The sequence below is a fragment of the Ruditapes philippinarum genome, unplaced genomic scaffold (assembly GCF_026571515.1).
Source record: "Ruditapes philippinarum isolate M1 unplaced genomic scaffold, ASM2657151v2 ctg2857_1_1_1_1, whole genome shotgun sequence".
NCBI classification, from domain to species: domain Eukaryota; kingdom Metazoa; phylum Mollusca; class Bivalvia; order Venerida; family Veneridae; genus Ruditapes; species Ruditapes philippinarum.
In genome coordinates, this window is record NW_026855271.1 from 72,742 (window position 1) to 90,277 (window position 17,536).

General features: G+C 31.1%; 1 protein-coding gene across 1 annotated transcript; it reads right to left on the reverse strand.

Annotated features, from left to right (window-relative positions):
- Window positions 1-5,647: 5,647 nt before the first annotated feature.
- LOC132742713 (uncharacterized protein C1orf50 homolog) lies at window positions 5,648-11,551 on the reverse strand. Its single transcript, XM_060731178.1, has 5 exons — window positions 11,429-11,551; window positions 10,622-10,737; window positions 8,049-8,134; window positions 7,211-7,250; window positions 5,648-6,853 (listed from the first exon to the last, which is right to left on the reverse strand). The coding sequence occupies exons 1-5, from the start codon at window positions 11,460-11,462 to the stop codon at window positions 6,599-6,601; spliced, it is 531 nt and encodes a 176-aa protein (XP_060587161.1). The 5' UTR covers window positions 11,463-11,551; the 3' UTR covers window positions 5,648-6,598.
- Between the last annotated feature and the right edge of the window lie 5,985 nt (window positions 11,552-17,536).

Below are 17,536 nucleotides of genomic sequence, written 5' to 3' on the forward strand. Positions count from 1 at the left end.
CATGCAAAAAACGCGATACTAAATGTAACACTGTTCCGAACCCACCGGTGAGGGGAAAGTGGTTTCCAAATTCAAGACCCTTAAAACACTCCCGGCCAAGGGACGTCAGAAGGTTTTGGAAATTTTTTAAATTTTTTTATTTTTTATCATTGCCTTATTAAATTGTCAATATTGATGTATTTTTAATGCTAGGGACACGGACGGTAGCTGGCAGTAATCAGTACCGTTCATAAAAATGCTGCATATCGTTTCCTATTTCTTATTAACCTTCACATCATTTGTCATAAATGCCATTCCTAAAAATTGTAATAATAGTGATAAATGCAATTTCTATAATGCCAATGCTATTTCAATTAATGATGTGTCATAAACGCAATCTCTGTGTAGTGAAATGTCATCAATCATTTCAATGATTATCTTTAACATAAAAAATGTATTAGCAATTTAGATAAGAGCTGATAATTATTCTAAATATGTCTCGAAAATCAGGCGCACCTCCAGGCATACACACATTCACTATAAACTGAAGCGCCTCAGGTCTGCGCCTACGTGTATGTGCGTGATTGGGTATATTTAGTAACTCCTAAATATAATATATTAAAATCAGCTCCTAAAGTGCTACAATCAGAATGTAATCAGATAAATAAAATATTTAGATCTGGACTTTATAGTCAGATTTTATAAACACATCAATCAAATGGTAACCGACAGATGGTCTATTATTATATTCAACTATTTTACTTTCCATATTGATGGTACTGTTTGAAGTAAGTACCTCAAAGAAAAGTTAACGAGAAAATTGCAGTGGTGAACGAAGATAAAATGAATCTGAATTACATTCACTCTGCATAAGTTCGTGTACGTCAGAAATTAGAATAATTAATAATATGACAAGCTACCTGAAAACAGTTTCCAATTCGACGACATTACCCTTTTTTGCAAAAATGATTTTTTACAAAAAAAAGCAAATCTATTAAAACATTAAAAGGTTATTCTTTTTTTTGCAAAGACGGGTAGAAAATTATTGATTCACACAGAACTTAAAGCCCTTTTGATTTGTTTGGGCTGATTCGCCAGTAAACCCCGGAAAATTTAGGGAAAATAGTAAGAGAAAACAGGGCATTTTTAAAAAAATTTCAAGACTTCCCATAAAGGGAAAAAAAATGGTAAAACCTGCACAATATTCGAGTTTATTTTTATTGCCCCAAAAGCATTTTGGGATAAACGGGCCCAAACTTATATTAAATTACTTTACGATTTTAAAAACCCTTTCAGGGGGTTATATTGAACATGGTTTTGAACCCAAATGAATGCATTTTTGGAAAATTTTTAAAACCAAAAAAAAGGGCCCCCCATTTAAAATTAAAGACCAAAGACCTTTTTTTTGTTTAATTTAAGGAATTTCAACAAGAGCGATCAGTAATCAACGAATGTTGTCGCCTCATTGGGATGGCGCCAATTTCATGTTGGGACAAAGTTTGTGAAGAACGGCACAGACAGACAGGACGGACAAGTAGCACAACAAAGACTTGGGTACTGATCATTCCTGTAAAGTGTGGATAAATTTTTGCACCAGTAGTTTATGAGGAGTTAGTCCGGACAAACCCTTTTGCGTAAATTTTGGCCAAAACACACAGAAAAAAAAACACCCTTTTTATCAAAAGGCCCCATAACTCGGCCAAAAATCAAAGCAACCGGAAAAAACCCCGTGCAATATGCGCAAGGACTTGAGCCTACAGCTCACAATCCTGTAAAGTTTTCATTGAAATTTTGCTTTTATGGGCCCTTATAAGAGAAGTAGTCCGGACAATCTTTAAAAAATAAAAAATTATTAAAGGGCCATAACTCTGACAAAAAATCATTGAAACCGAAAAATGCTGATAAATGCACAACTTCCCTTGGTACTGATTCATTCCTGTAAAGTTTAGATGAAATTGCACCAGTAGTTTATTAGGAGTAGTCCGGACAAGCTTTTGTGTATCTGGCAACACACAGAAAAATACACCTTTTTTATCAAAGGGCCATTACTCGGCCAAAAATCATTCAACTGGAAACCCGTGCAATATGCGCAAAGGACTTGAGCTACAGATCAATCCTGTAAAGTTTCATTGAAATTGCTTTAGTGGGTATAAGAGAAGTAGTCCGGGCAAAACTTTAAAATTATTAAAGGGCCATAACTCTGCACCAAAAATCATTAAACCGGAAAATGCTGACAATATGCACAACTAGACTTTGTACTGATCATTCCTGTAAAGTTTGGGTGAAATTGCACCAGTAGTTTATGAGAAGTAGTCCGGACAAGTTTTGTGACGGACAGACGGACGGACAGACAGACGACGGAGAAGTGATCCCTATATGTCGCCACTACTCCGTAGAGGCGACACAACAAAGGGATTTTCAAATGAAATTTTATAAGAATTAGCCAAATATATTTATCACATATATATTAAAAATAACTTGTCTTCTGTCCTTGGCAAGTTTTACTGTTTAATGAAATTATTTCTAAACATGTCAACTAAATTATTTCTATATGTGTCAATTGCTTTCCACATGAAAAATTAAGACTAAAATCATTCGATTCTCTTAAAGTGAAAGAATATCGCTTTAATGTAATTATTTCAGAATTGCCACTGTATACAAATGATGATTCTTTTTAAAAAAAATATCTACCTTTTTTAGCTCACAAATGTCACTTTGTGACAGGGTGAGCTTTTGTGATCGCTTTTTCGTCCGGCGTCCCCCCGTAAAAACTTTTACTTTAAAATGACATCTCATCATAAAACACACTATGCCAATTTCATCCCAAACTTCACAGGATTGTTCCCTTCTGTGGTCACCTTTGAAAATTGTTCAAAGAATTTAATTCCATTGCAGAACTCTGGTTGCAATGGCAACCAAAAGAAAAACTTTAAATTTTCTTCTTCTAAAAAAAAAAAAAAAAAAAAAAAAAAAAAAAAAAAAAAAAAAAAAAAAAAAAAAAAAAAAAAAAAAAAAAAAAAAAAAAAAAAAAAAAAAAAAAAAAAAAAAAAAAAAAAAAAAAAAAAAAAAAAAAAAAAAAAAAAAAAAAAAAAAAAAAAAAAAAAAAAAAAAAAAAAAAAAAAAAAAAAAAAAAAAAAAAAAAAAAAAAAAAAAAAAAAAAAAAAAAAAAAAAAAAAAAAAAAAAAAAAAAAAAAAAAAAAAAAAAAAAAAAAAAAAAAAAAAAAAAAAAAAAAAAAAAAAAAAATCCCAAAGAGCTAGATCTTAGATATTTTGGCATGAAACATCTTCTAGTTCTACCAAGTTTGTTCAAATAAAAAAGCCCTGGGGTCAAAATTGGCCCCGCCCCAGGGGGTCATATTTTTTCTATATGCACTATAGTAAAAAACTTTAAAAATCTTCTTTCAAAGAACCCAAAGAGCTAGAGCAAAGATAATTTAGCATGAAACATGTTCTAATGGATGTCTACCAAGTTTGTTACAATTAAGAGCCATTGGGTCAAAATTGGCCCCGCCCCAGGGAGGTCAATTGATTATCCCTATATGAATATAGCAAAAAAACTTAAAAAATCTTCTTTCGAAAAAAAACCCGAATAGCTAGAGTTTAAATATTAAGCATGAAACATCTTCTTAGTAAGTGTCTACAAAGATTGTTCAAATAAAGGCCCTGGGGTCAAAACTGTCATGGCCCCAGGGGGTCATTGATTTTCCCCTATATGTAAATAGTTTAAAAAACTTAAACAATCTTCTTTTTAAAGAACCCAAAGAGCTAGAGCTAAGATATTTTAGCATGAAAACATATTCTAATGGGGTGTCTACCAAGTTGTTCAAATAAAAGCCCTGGGGTCAAAATTGGCCCCCCCCCAGGGGGTCATTGATTTTTCTATATGCAATATAGTAAAAACTTAAAAATCTTCTTTCAAAGAACCCAAAGAGCTAGAGCTAAGATATTTAGCATGAAACATGTTCTAATGGATGTCTTTACCAAGTTTGTTCAAATAAGAGCCCTTGGGTCAAAATTGGCCCCGCCCCAGGGAGGTCATTTGATTATCCCTATATGAATATAGCAAAAAACTTAAAAATCTTCTTCGAAAAAAACCCAAATAGCTAGAGTTTAGATATTAAGCATAAAACATCTTCTAGTAAGTGTCTACAAAGATTGTTTCAAATAAAAGCCCTGGGGTCAAAACTGGCCCTGCCCCAGGGGTGTAATTGTTTTTAATATATGTGTAAAGAAAAAAACTTTAAAAAAAATCTTCTTTTAAAAAACCCAACGAGCTAGACCTTAGATGTTTAGCATGAAACATCTTCTAATGGTTGTCTACCAAGTTTGATCAATAAAAGCCCTGAGTTTAAACCGGCCCCGCTCCGTGGGGCCTATATACAGGTGAGCGACTTCAGGGCCATCATGGCCCTCTTGTTTTATAGTGTATTAGGTTCAGTTTCAAACAACATTCTTTTTATCTTCTTTTAAACCATTTCATGATCGGAGGAGATAATTAAAAGAACAATGAATAAGCTGGTTTGTTTATGTAATTAAGTATAGCACAATCAACAAAATGTATGATGATGAAGATAACAGGATTTCATATGTATATTATAACAGCATTATTTAACATAGACTTGCTGAATTAAAGAGCTTCCCTTCATACTATAGAGTCTAGTCAGCCTGCATAAATGCAGGTCCACAGTTAACACAAGTATCTTGGTTATAAAAATGTTGCTTTCTACAAGCATGAACAATTTTACATTCATTTATTCATGTTGTTATCATGGTAACAATTAAATGATGCAATGATAAAGTGTTTGTATTTTACAATTAATCAGCAATAATCAACCCAATAGTTATTACGTATTATGTTAACCTGTAAATCAACCCAATAGTTATTATGTATTATGTTAAACAAACCAATTGTTATTACGTATTGTATTAAAGGGAGACCAACAAGTCCCAAAAGGCTAAAAACATAAAATTTGAAATTCTTACATACACCAACTGAGGCATTAAACAGGAAGATAAGCAAAAGACATATAAGAAATATACTTTATAATTAAATTGAAAATTGTATTTTTGTGCCATTCTTAGCCCGACTGCAGAAAAATTTAAAGTTTGGGTCATTTTTCACAATTATAAATAATTATTCTGGAAAAACAAAATGAGCTTTTGCACAAAAGTTATTGACACAGACTTACATCAATGGAATGCTAATATCGATAAATTATTTCCAGTCTTGCCAAGTCAAAAAACCTCAATGGTGTCGAGTCCCTTTAAAACACTATTAAAAGTCAAAAAATTTCAGTGCAGTGGAGTCCTTTTAAAACACTATTAAAATATCAATCAATGTAAACTCAAAGATTTTATATCATCATCAAGTTACAAGCAATGTTGGCAAAAATAAAGCTTTATTTACATACATATAAGATACTATAACAATGCATGCAAGAAAATGAAAATTTTCCTGTGACCCCAAATTTACAAATCAATTTTTGCATTTTTTCCCCCGGGGAAAACTCTTTCATGTTAAAAAAAATATATAAATTTTTTTTGGAAAATAAAAAAATCTAATTTGTGGGGGTGAAATTTAAGGGAAAAAAAAACCCTTGTCCCCACATAAAACAAACACCATTTTTAAAAGTAAAAAAGTTTAGGTAAAAAAAAAAAGACGATTATCATAACCCAATATAAAACATGATTTATGGATGAAAACAACCATATAATGGTCAACTTTAGATTGGTTAAATAAATACAAAATGCATCTATTTATCATAAATCAAAATGATAAGACGTTAAAACAAGTGTATTAAATTCATTGTAGTGTCTTTAAATTCAAAATCATTGAGCATGTCTTAAAGAAAAACTTTTAAACAAAATTACAATGAGACCCATTGATAACAGCTTAAACATGTTAAAGTGACATTATGCTCATTTTTTCATGGAGAAGTTGAGCTGAACTGACTTTATATTTCAGAATATGGACTTTTTTATGGTGACTGACCAAAAGTTTATGTTGGAAAATGTTTTGTTTAATATTCATCTCCCTAAAATATAAGAAAGACTGCCATACTCTTTTTTTCATAAATTGAATGTTACACCAATACAGGTAATTTAAGATGGATATTTTACAAAACTTTCCTTGAACCGTGCGAGTTATTTATCATTCATAAGTAAATTATAAATATGAAAGAAATTATGGCAAAACTTAAACCAATTTTGACCTCTTTAATAACTATATACAATTGGATGGGCATAATGTCACTTTAACAAAGCAAAATGATAATATTTTGAAGGCCTGTTTTGATCCAGTCTATGTGAGGAAAACTGTATTTAATGCCACCTGATAAAGCACCAATTCAAACAGAATTTAAATTAAACTTTCAACTTACTCCTTTGCATTTGCTTCTTAAGAATTATGTAAAATTTATGCAGTACTTATAAGAATCATAAATACTTAAATAAGATTTTCACATTCTGTTTAAGCACTTGAATTAATACAGAAAATTAATGGAATCTGTATTAAATCTAACAGCTACTCTTGTGTCATTTGTTTTTTATATAAATTACATCAATTTATGACTTAATACACACAAATATCTTCAAGACCTCTAAAACAACCTATCACAACTTAAGTGCTTTTTGATGCATCACCACCAGTTATATGACTTATATCGGTTAACTTTGCCGTTGAATTATTTCTAGACTGCGATGTCAGTCCTTTAAAATTTGGCCCCTCGGCATCAATTAGTGCATTCTGGGCATTCATAACTTTATCAATTAAAGCAAAGTCTTGGGAGCGTTGTTCTATATACTCGGATGGTGTCCAGCTCATGTCATGTTCCAATTTGAATGCTCCGACAAAATCATCGGCACGTTTCCATTCCTAAATAATTTAAAAAATTTCCCTGCTTTATATATAAACATATAAACATGTCATGTATAAGTAAATTTTTAAGAATTGGGTCATTTAAAAGCAAAATAAATGGAGGGAACAGCAGGAAAATTTTATTGATAAAACTGTAAAACAAAACCCCAAAATGATTTTCAAAATGTGTAAAGTATTATTGGAATAAAACAAAATCCAATATGTTATTAAGGGTGTTACAAATCTTTTCTTCGATTTTCATCAAGGGTGAAAAAGTTTTTTTTGTTATCTCGTTTTTTTATTTAAAGTCAAATAATGTAAAAATTTATTTTCCGTGTAATTTTATATTATCATTCAGTGCAAAAATGACCTTACCGAAAGTTCACAACTTTTCTGAGCATACCAACTATTAAATCTGACAATGTAAACTAAAAAGTCTTATTTCCAATTTTTTCAAACTGCTTATATTAAATATTTAAACTAATGGGCCCCCAAATAAAACTACAAGACTTAAAATCAGATTTTAAAAAAAGAATTATATTTCTTTTAGAATCAAAAAACCCCAAACCAATGCAATTATAGTGATACATAAAATATTCCTGAATATTAATTAAAAATACAAAGTAATAATACAAAACCCGGTGAAAGGGTGGAGAAAAATTTTGTCCCGATTCCGTGATACAGGTAGAATTTGTCCCGGTTTTCTTTTCAAGATACTGTGCAGATTAAAAATGCATTCTTTTAGATCTTCTAAAACCTAGCAGTAAAAAACAAACAACAATAAATTAAAAATTTATTGAAGTATTTCAACATTACCTTTACATTCAGAGGTAAATCTTATACATATTTAGTGTTTATTTCTTTTTTAAATTGTTTTTTGCTTTGTTCTTTGGTACAAAGGGATTTTCTGAGTATTTTCTAAATATATCTTTTAAAACAAGGCAGTCTGAAGGACATTTATATCCCCTGTCGCAGAAGAATTTTTAAAAGTTATGGAGCCCCCATGAAACTGTAAGAGATTAATGTATAGACTGATGGACATATCGACAGAAATACAACTTCTATACATATTTTTCTATTTCTCAAGCTATGACCCAAAATTGCGGTATTCTAAAAAAAAGCAAATTAACACAAATTTTTTTTAAAACGGCTTCAGGGTTTAAGGGGTCAGAATAAAACCTGAAATTTGGGACTACAAAGTTCAGGTAGTTACCTTTTTTTGCGTTCCCGGGGATAACGTATTTGATCAGCAATTACCATTAACTTACTGCCAGCAGTAGCTTTTGTAAACTCATCAGCCTGAAATATATAGATATCTACGTCTTTTCATCAATTTAAAATAACTTTTTATAAAATATCAAATCATGCATATTCTATTGGGAGGTTTGAACAAATACAAAATACCAAAATAATGGTCCACTACACACAAATGTAAACATTCACTGCCAGCATAATGAAAATTTGGAAGCAGCACAGGTTGTCTGTGTCTATTAATGAAAGCATTTTATTTCTGTATGTGACAGCAAAGTACATGTTGATCATAATCACCATTATTAACAAATGAATAAATAAGTAAGAATTTTCATTTAAAAAAAAACACAAAAAAACCCAACAAAAATAGAAAACATTTAAACATTACCACACTTAGTCTACATATTTTAAAATGACCCTTAATAAAATGGACCTGTGACACTAATAGTGTCCAGCTTTCAATCTTGACAAAAACATCCATTATTTAAGGGAGAATTTCTAAATCATGCATGTACTGTCACTGACTGATTAGTGGACAGTGCAGACCATGATCATATTGTACAGCTTTTAAATAACACTTCATGTACAATCTGTTACCACAAGCTGGTAAAGAGTTTTCTATTTATTGATTAAGCATAAAAATGGCATAAATATACCTATAGATTTAAGATGCATTAACAAACATGTTCATGACAAGCAAAAAACATTTATTCAAAGCCTTTTGAGGTTTAAAATGGGGCTGACTTTAGCCCAATTCCCCTCTCTAAACAGGAATTACGGGATCAGGGGAAATAACTTAAGTTACATTTCATTACAGAAATATCAAGGGAGAGAACTTGAGCCATTGATCTGGACAGGTCAAAATTTAGGACTAGGACTTTTTAGGCATAATTTATGAAAACATATTTCACCATAGTAAAAAGGAAGCAAATGAAAATGAAATATTACTTTTTAAACAGAATGAAATACATAGTGACAGAGTCTATGGGAAAAAGATGAATTATATTTGGTACTGCATAATAATTCACACAATGCTTTGGTAACTGGGAAACACAAAACATGTTGCGTCTTCTAATAAATAACTTAAGTGATGTTTGAACACACACTGACAAATGATTTAGTTAGAATGACTCATGAGCAAAGAAATAACTTTTACAAATTTTCTAAATATATAATATTCAGATAAATAAATCTCTTAAACGACTAATCAATTGAATATGAGAAGAAGAAAAAAACTTTATAACATCATGAAAGGTGCATGCTTTGCAAGATGTACATTATTTTTTTAAAACTCAAATAAACATACACTATTTGACAAGCATAGTGGTAAGTGTAGTAAATCTCTGTTATCTATGAAATGAAGAAAATGTCCTGGTTTCAGGGACAACATGTTCACCTTTGACCTTTATTTCAACATAACATTAGAAAGTTACAATGACATTATATGATTATAATGTAAACATTCTCACAGCCACAAATTTCCATCAGGTAACAGTAGGGAAGTTTTATATCTAATGTCAAATTCATCTTGATGGAAAATGATGAACAAAAGTTAACATGTGTGAACCCAAGTAAAGGTTTATACAAAATTAAACATAGTGGTTAATAGATAAAGACTTTTTATTTCATGAATCTCCTTTGTTTGTTTTTCTTGCTTTTTTTCACTGATTTTCTCTTGATGAACAATGCACACAACTAATTTCCTGTAATAGGATAAGTATAACTTGTAATTTCCAATTTCTCCGTGTCTATCTAATTATCCCACATGATTTCTGAATCAGTGGTGAGAGACAAATGACCATTGGACTCAAAGTCCCACATCAATTGTCACAGAGGAAGTTTGACTTGCCAGAGGATTGAACCAGCAACCACTGGATTGCCAATCCGATGCTCTCCTAATTCAGCTAAGGCTTAGGCAAGCAGACTTTTATGCATTATCTAATCATGCCAAGGGTTTGCAATTTGTAAATTAAAAAAATATTCATAACATGGACACAAAAAAATTGTTTTAAGTTTGACAGCTGGATAATGCCTCTCAACAAAGGCATCATGAGTTTGAGCCTCATTTGGGCCAGGCAAAATTTCTCATTATTAACATAACTCAATAGGTCTTAGCTGAAAGAGTTGTGCCAGTTACATTGTATATTATTAGGGTGGCCTAAATGAAGATTATTCTGGATTTTTTTATGTTTGCACCAGTGTAAGAATAATGTCATCTTCTTTAAACAATGTCATTCTGCTTACATAAAGATTTTACACTCATGATGTAAATATTTCATATTTCTGACTACAACAGTTGAAGTGTAACATGTAAAACAAATTATCAAAATAATCAAATACTGAGTAGACACTCAGCTTTGAGCAAACTTTGGCTGTAAGATAATAATTCAGTAGTAAATAAGAAAAGAAAAGCATGATAAATGTTATCACTTTAAACAGTTAATGTTGGTCCTGATATTCATGTCTCTACTTACAACAACTTAAAGATTCTTTCTTTGAATCATTCCTTAAAGTTCATCGTCTTTAAAATAATACCTTTTGCACTTGCTTGGCTAGCTCCACTAGGTCCATGGGGTCAGCATTCCTGTTGACCATGTAGGTATTGACCAGTTGATGGCCGCTCGGCCGACTGTTACTCTCAACAAGAGCAACTAAAATCAAATAAAACATTGTCTAAATTTGCTGAATTATTTAAATGGGATGTAAATGCCCTGCTTCAATTTTTTGGAACTGTTATTTTTTCAATTTTGGGATTGTCAAAATAAAAAAATTTGAAGTTTGTCCAGGCTTAACAAATTTTAGCGGCGCCTGGTTCATATTGCATGGACAGGTAATAAGGTGTTCTCCAGTAAAGCACCGCCATTTTTAATGTAGGTTCATTTTTCATAATTTCAGAAAATTTCACAACTTTTTGGGTGTTTAAAAATAATTCATCGAGGTGTTCTGGATTTGGAAACCGGAAGTGTACATGAAAATTTTTTTGTTGCTTTTTTTTTTTGCTTTATTAAGTTTCTTTCAGATAATCGGTTTTCAAGAAAATTGACCGAAAACAGACAAAACTGAGTAAAGATATAATAACTAAAAACACGAAAAACAACAGTAAAAAATTTTTTAAGTCTAGAGCTTCTTTTAGTTATTGGCAACACATCACTTCCCATCATGAAATATAATTTCTTATGTTCAAGGATTGCAAACATATGGAATTTTTATCATCATCTTTTTCACTGATTTTTTAATTACAACATTTTGATTAGGGAATTTTTAAAAAGGGAGAAATTTTTCCGGGAAAAATTTTTAATAAAAATTTTTTAAAATTTAACTTAGAAGGGTTTAAAAAAAACCCTTTTGTTTCATAGCTATTACCCTCTATCGACATCTTTGCCTCTCTGTAAGGAGTAAACTTTAAAAACGTGATAAAGTTTTGACGTTTATGTAACAGGAAGTAAACAATTTGGGCCGCTGGTTCCCGTAGTCCTTTGTTTCCCACAGCTTACAATTATTGCCAAAAACGTTGAACATTCATTAAACCAGTGTCAAATTGCTAATTTTTCTTCATTGTTTTTACTGTCAAAACTTTGCAGAAAAGGTATTTTAGATAAGCCATTTTCGATTAAAGACCAGTCTCTTTCATAAAAGTTTAATCCGGGATATCGTTATGATAATAAATTTTCACTTCAACATTTTCTTGTACAGTGTTCGGATATTAGAAAATCCGGCAGTTTGGGCAGGGGACTAAAAAAAAATTGAAAAATTTTGTATTTCAGGTGTGACCAGAAAACACCAATTTTCCAAATATTTCAAAAATTGTTTCCACACGGCAGATTAACCAGTTTGCCAGATTATTCAATGAAATTACATCATTGTGAAGGGAAAATAATTTATTTGAATTGCAATGCATTGCTCCTTCAAATCAAAGCACTGAATGTACTGATGGGAGGCTATGAGAGAATGTTTCAGACTTATAGTGTCTTTTCTTTTTTGCTTAAAATTATGCTACCAAAATAAAAAGATATGCACATTTGCGCCTATTTATCCTTACTGTTGTGTTCAAACATTCATATATATGGTTAATGTGGTTGACTATTCATTTTGTTAATATTCCAGAACATTTCATTGAGGTCTACATTCGGACTGTTAATCATACAAATTTTGAAAAACCTAAACTGTCAATAATAAATGACATACCCAGCAAGTATAACGACTGTTCATTATCAGATAACAATAACATTTTACAACTGACGGTTCCTTATCAAAAATCACAGGAACTTGAAATTCTATCAAATAACCAATATTTAATTATAATATCCAAATATACCCCTATATACTATAAAAAACACAAACACAGGAACTTGAAATTCTATCAATAACCAATATTAATTATAATATCCAAATATACCCCTATATACTATAAAAATTTTTTTATAGTATATAGGGGGTATATTTGGATATTATAATTAATATTGATTATTTGATAGAATTTCAAGTTCCTTTGTCAAAATATTCTAGGACTGTTCATCATAAATACTTTATGTCATTTTAATATTAATTGAATGATAAAAACAACTGCAAGTGATGCAACATTTTTATTGAACATAAAAATTATACACGTTTAGATGTACCATAATTGAGATCAAAAAGATACTGTCTTGTAAATGAGTATTAATATTCATGCTCTACGGACAGAAGGTTGTCTTTCTCCAGAAGCAAATCTCAAAATTAAAATCACTTTTCAAAAAAAATTTTTGACGGCGTTGGGAATAATAAAAAAGGGTAAATATTTTTTGAAAAAAAAAACCTTTATCTGAAAAAGTTATTAAAAAATTTAATTTAAACCCCCAAAAAGAAAAAAATTGATCAGGAATTATTTTCTTCTTTTTACCGCCAAAAACTCAAAAACTAATTTGGGTGGGTTAATCGATAGCTTTTTGTTATTTTTAAACCCTCACAGTTTTAAAATTTTTTTAAAATGCAAAAAAATCTTGTGTTAACGGGGTTGGGGGTTTATTACTTTGGGGTTCCCTTTTGGGCCCCTTTTCCCGCAAAAAATTTGGAAGAACACCCAAAAGCCTTCCATTGCTATGAAGGGAATGTTATAAAGGGCTTTGTTTTGGAAGTTTTTTTGTTGAAACTTCCCAATTTCCCCCAGGGGCCGGGGCCACGTCGCGGAGAAGGCACACGGAAGGACATAGTCAAGTCATCATAAGTACCAGAGGTGATTGGTTGACCTGTCGTGACTTACTCTGGAGTTTTTGGCGCTAATAGATGCCGTTTTTTGTTGTCGTCAGTCAGAAAGTTGATGCCTTGACGGTATTGTCGTCTCCTTTACCACCAAAGAACGAAGAATGGGCTTCCAGGAAGAATCTGCTTGAAAAAAGACGTCCCAGATGCTATAATCTCGGACATATGGTTATTCCGGCGCCGAGTATAAATAAACTTAAAACACACTCACTTTTGTTGAAAACAAAACAAAAAAACAACAACACATTTTCTCTGTAGTAATTTTTCAAGTGTTGTAAAATGAATAAGAAATTCCTCTTATGCCGCCGATTATTTTTAGAACACAAACATAAAAGTTCTTTTTTTTATATTTCAAATAAACATTAATCACTTCAGCGCGTGCAAATATCGTTTTTCAAATTAAAGTTTCGTAAGATATGTTAATGACTTCCGATGCTCGACTGTAAGTAATTTGTATATGTATGCGTTTTTTTTTTGTTTTTTTTTTTTTATTAATTAAAGCTTCTTATTCTTTAATATTTTTTATGTATCTCATAATCTGTATTGAAAAATTTGAATTTTATTACACATGGACTATCAAATTATGATGTATGCCCTAGAATTGAATAAACTTTCTAATTACACAATACGGGGTCATACTGATCTTTGCGTCTTTCTCTGAAATAATTATTTCTTTGTTAAAACATATTTGACCACATATTTCTGTCAATTAACTGTTCACTTTACTTCCGATTTTTTGTTGTACGGAAAACACATGTTTCTATTTGTGTTTTCTAATCAATTCGAATCTATAATCAGTTTAATGGGATCACCACCGGGTAAACGACTACTAGGTACTTTGGTCATGTTTTTTTTACCCCAAATATTTGAATGTTTCTATTGGGATTAAAATGAGCATAGTTAAGTAAACAACTGGTTGTATAAAAATCCCTAACCTGTCTAATTCTAATTATGAGATCAGTGAATATATAAGACTTTCACTACAAAATATTCCTAAACAAAAGAGCACATGTTTAAATTTATTCCTATACAAATAAAAGATCAGAGTAGGGATCTGTCAATTGCCAAATATACTTTTATGTTAAAAGTTTGATTAATGAATTATGTAAGATGAAAATATAAGTATTGCTTTTTTTATTTTTGCTAATGTAAAATGTAATATTGTGCTGGAATTTTGTCGGAAGGTCCTTTATAGGGGTTTTGTAGTTAAATAGTTTTTTTTTCGGCGATAATGGTTCAAGAAATATAATGTTTCAAACTATATGCTCATCACCATCAGTGAATTTTTTAGTTAAATGTATGCAAAATATTTACTAACAGCTATGATATAGCGGTTTATGACCGTTTTTCCGCGTACAGCCTCCTGGGGTGTACTAATAAGTTAGTTTTCCTTAGTTATCACGCAAGCATGATCCATGTCTCTGATGTAAGCGACAGTTTACAATAATTTGTCTTTTAAAAAATATTAAGGACTTTTAATGGTTTATAACAACAAAAGAACATGCATGATATTGAGAATACGGCATTGTATATATACACCGGTCTCAAATATCGTCAGTAAGACCGGTGTACACAATGGAGAATACGGTGTTGGAACGTTCTAGTTAATGACCCGTCATAAACAGTTGGTCGCTGCGTAGTAATTGGAAAATTGTTATCAAGAATAATAAAGAATATTTGCCACTGAATTAAAGCATTTACTTACAAATTTTCATTTATGCTTTTTTGTTAAAAAAATATTGATAAAGTTATTATTTTGAAGGATTTTCATACCAGAACTATTTATTACAGACGTACGTATTTGCCAAACCTGATTACCGCGGCAGTATGACGTCACGGAGTAGTGATTTAAACAAAAATCAAGAATTTTTCAGAGAATTATTATCTTTACAAATTGCAGATATGAAATTAAAGAATGAAAATATTTTCATATTGTAAATGTCTGTGATGACTGATGAGTCAGCTTAGAAAAGATCAAGGTACTATTTTTTGACCTGATTACCGCGGCAGTAAGATTTGACGAACAGTTATTAACATTGGGTCGGCATAGCCTCCCCAAAAATGACTGGACAGCAATTTATATTTACCCCCACCCAGCCAAAATCACACCTAAAATATACCAATATGGGCAATCTTCATGAAGGTGCAGCATACTCCAGAATCCGCCCGATTCCTTTAAAAAATATCAGTAGCAAGATATGGCATTTTCAGAAATGACCAATAAAGTGTCTGTCATACGTTTAGATTTTTCACAAAATTTATCTGAAATTTCTTACTTGTTTGGCACCAACTGTCAAAGCTTGATTTTTTAGCTTTTTCACCTCCATTCGGAGAGTCAGAAATACATACAAAGCTACCAAAATGCTTAGTTTCGGGTAAAAACCCAAAAATACTGCTCATTTTCCTACACACAAAACAAGAAAGAATTACAATGACGGAGAAATATCAGAAGTTATCAGTACCTTCAAAACACCATGTCTGAGTTATTAAAAAATTTGACCGGGCCATCATTCAAATATGTCCCCTGCCCCCTTACAAGTGTCGTAACAGTAATAAGATGTTTTTTCCCATAAACGTTCTGCTTTAGTTAAGATAAAGAAAAATTAAAGGAAATAAAGAAAATGACCTAAGAAATGACATTTATCGTGAACTAACCAGTTCTCAAACCCCTAAGCATTCAAGAGGTCTTTTAGTGTAAATAAAATATATCTTTATAAAAATTGTTACATATGTACACTTTTTAATCTTTATGTAACATATCTGTAAAATTTGACTGAATTTCAACAATTTAAAAAGCTCTATTTCCGTTTTGGAAAAGCACAACCCTCTGTTTAAAAACTGACATGACCTCTTAAAATAAAGAACCTAATCTCAAACCCCTTCAAGTATCTCTAAAATTCAACTGTTTAGTTTAGCCAATGAAGTGATTGTTATATGACTATCACATGACAATTAAGTACCCTACACGATGCAGGTACCTGCTTTAAGTTATTTTTGTCTATAATATTTATTTTCACAAATAGTTAATGGTGTATTTATGGGACTTACAAAGGTAATAGCAATTTGTATGAAATTAGGCTAAGTAATAAAATATGTTATGTAAATATTTGTTCCTATGCACTGTTTTCATTTGACATCAGCACATATGTCTGTCAGAAACTAAGCTTTTATGCACACATGTTCAGGACATCATAGTCACTTCCAGTAAAAAAATAACAGCACATGAATGAAGGGTTTGAGAATAGGTTGGGTGTGAGATTAGGTACTTATACGATAACAGTTATCTCCTGGATTTCTTATTTGACTGAAAACAGCAAATTCACATTAAAAAGATCTACAAAAGTATCTGTAAATTTTATGAATTGATAAATCTTTAAACTTCTAGACTATCTATAACTTTATGGACTGTCCATAGATATCATGAAATCCTAGACCTGATAAAAAATATACCCTTTCCCCCATTAATGTTTTTAAAACTAACTTGAAAAAATATGACTGTCACATGTGTCGCATTTAGTTATCACAGGCACCAAAACCTGGTTCAGTAGCAACATCAGCTTGTGACATCCAATGATTAGGGTTTTTTTCACCAGATTTCGGGAACATGACCCATACTCAATAGGGATGGAATCAGTCATTCAGGCACTTTTTCTTCCATTTTGGGAAAATGCCACATGGCAAATTTGGAAAATTTGTGTCGAAAATGTTCCAATTTTGGAAAAAAGTTATCGTGAAATTTGCCAATTTGGGAAAATACATGTATGCTAGCATTCAAGGTGTTACAATTGTTAAAATAAATCTAAATAAATCTAACTTAAACTGTTCAGCTTTTTCTGTCATATCAAAAATACAAGGACATGCTAAAATGAGTACAAATGTAACTGATATCAATTAAAAATCCTGTTCTTATTCACAAAACATGAATATATTCCGTAACACTATTTGGCGACACCAAAATTGAAAATGCGGTACTTTTTCTTTCAAATGCTGACTTCTAGATTGGGAAAAAAAAATTTGGATTGGGAAAAAAAAAACATAATTTGGATGGCTTAGGGGCCCATATTCAGACCCGTGGGATAGGGGGAAAAAGGCCTGTCATTGAATTTAAGATTTTAAATTTATTGGCCCAATTTCCAGTTTTGAATTTATTCAACTATATATTTAACGAAATTTTCTTAAAATTAACACTGTCCTTAACTCATTTTCACTGGC

Excerpts from the sequence above, each read along its gene's own strand:
- LOC132742713 (XM_060731178.1), bottom strand. The coding sequence starts at position 11,462 with ATGTCGATAGAGGGTAATAGCTATGAAACAAAAG. Across the intron at positions 10,738-11,428 it reads TAATAGCTATGAAACAAAAG|TTGCTCTTGTTGAGAGTAAC; the intron begins GGTTTTTTTTAA and ends ATTTGATTTTAG. Across the intron at positions 6,854-7,210 it reads AGAAAAGTTGTGAACTTTCG|GAATGGAAACGTGCCGATGA; the intron begins GTAAGGTCATTT and ends TAAATTATTTAG.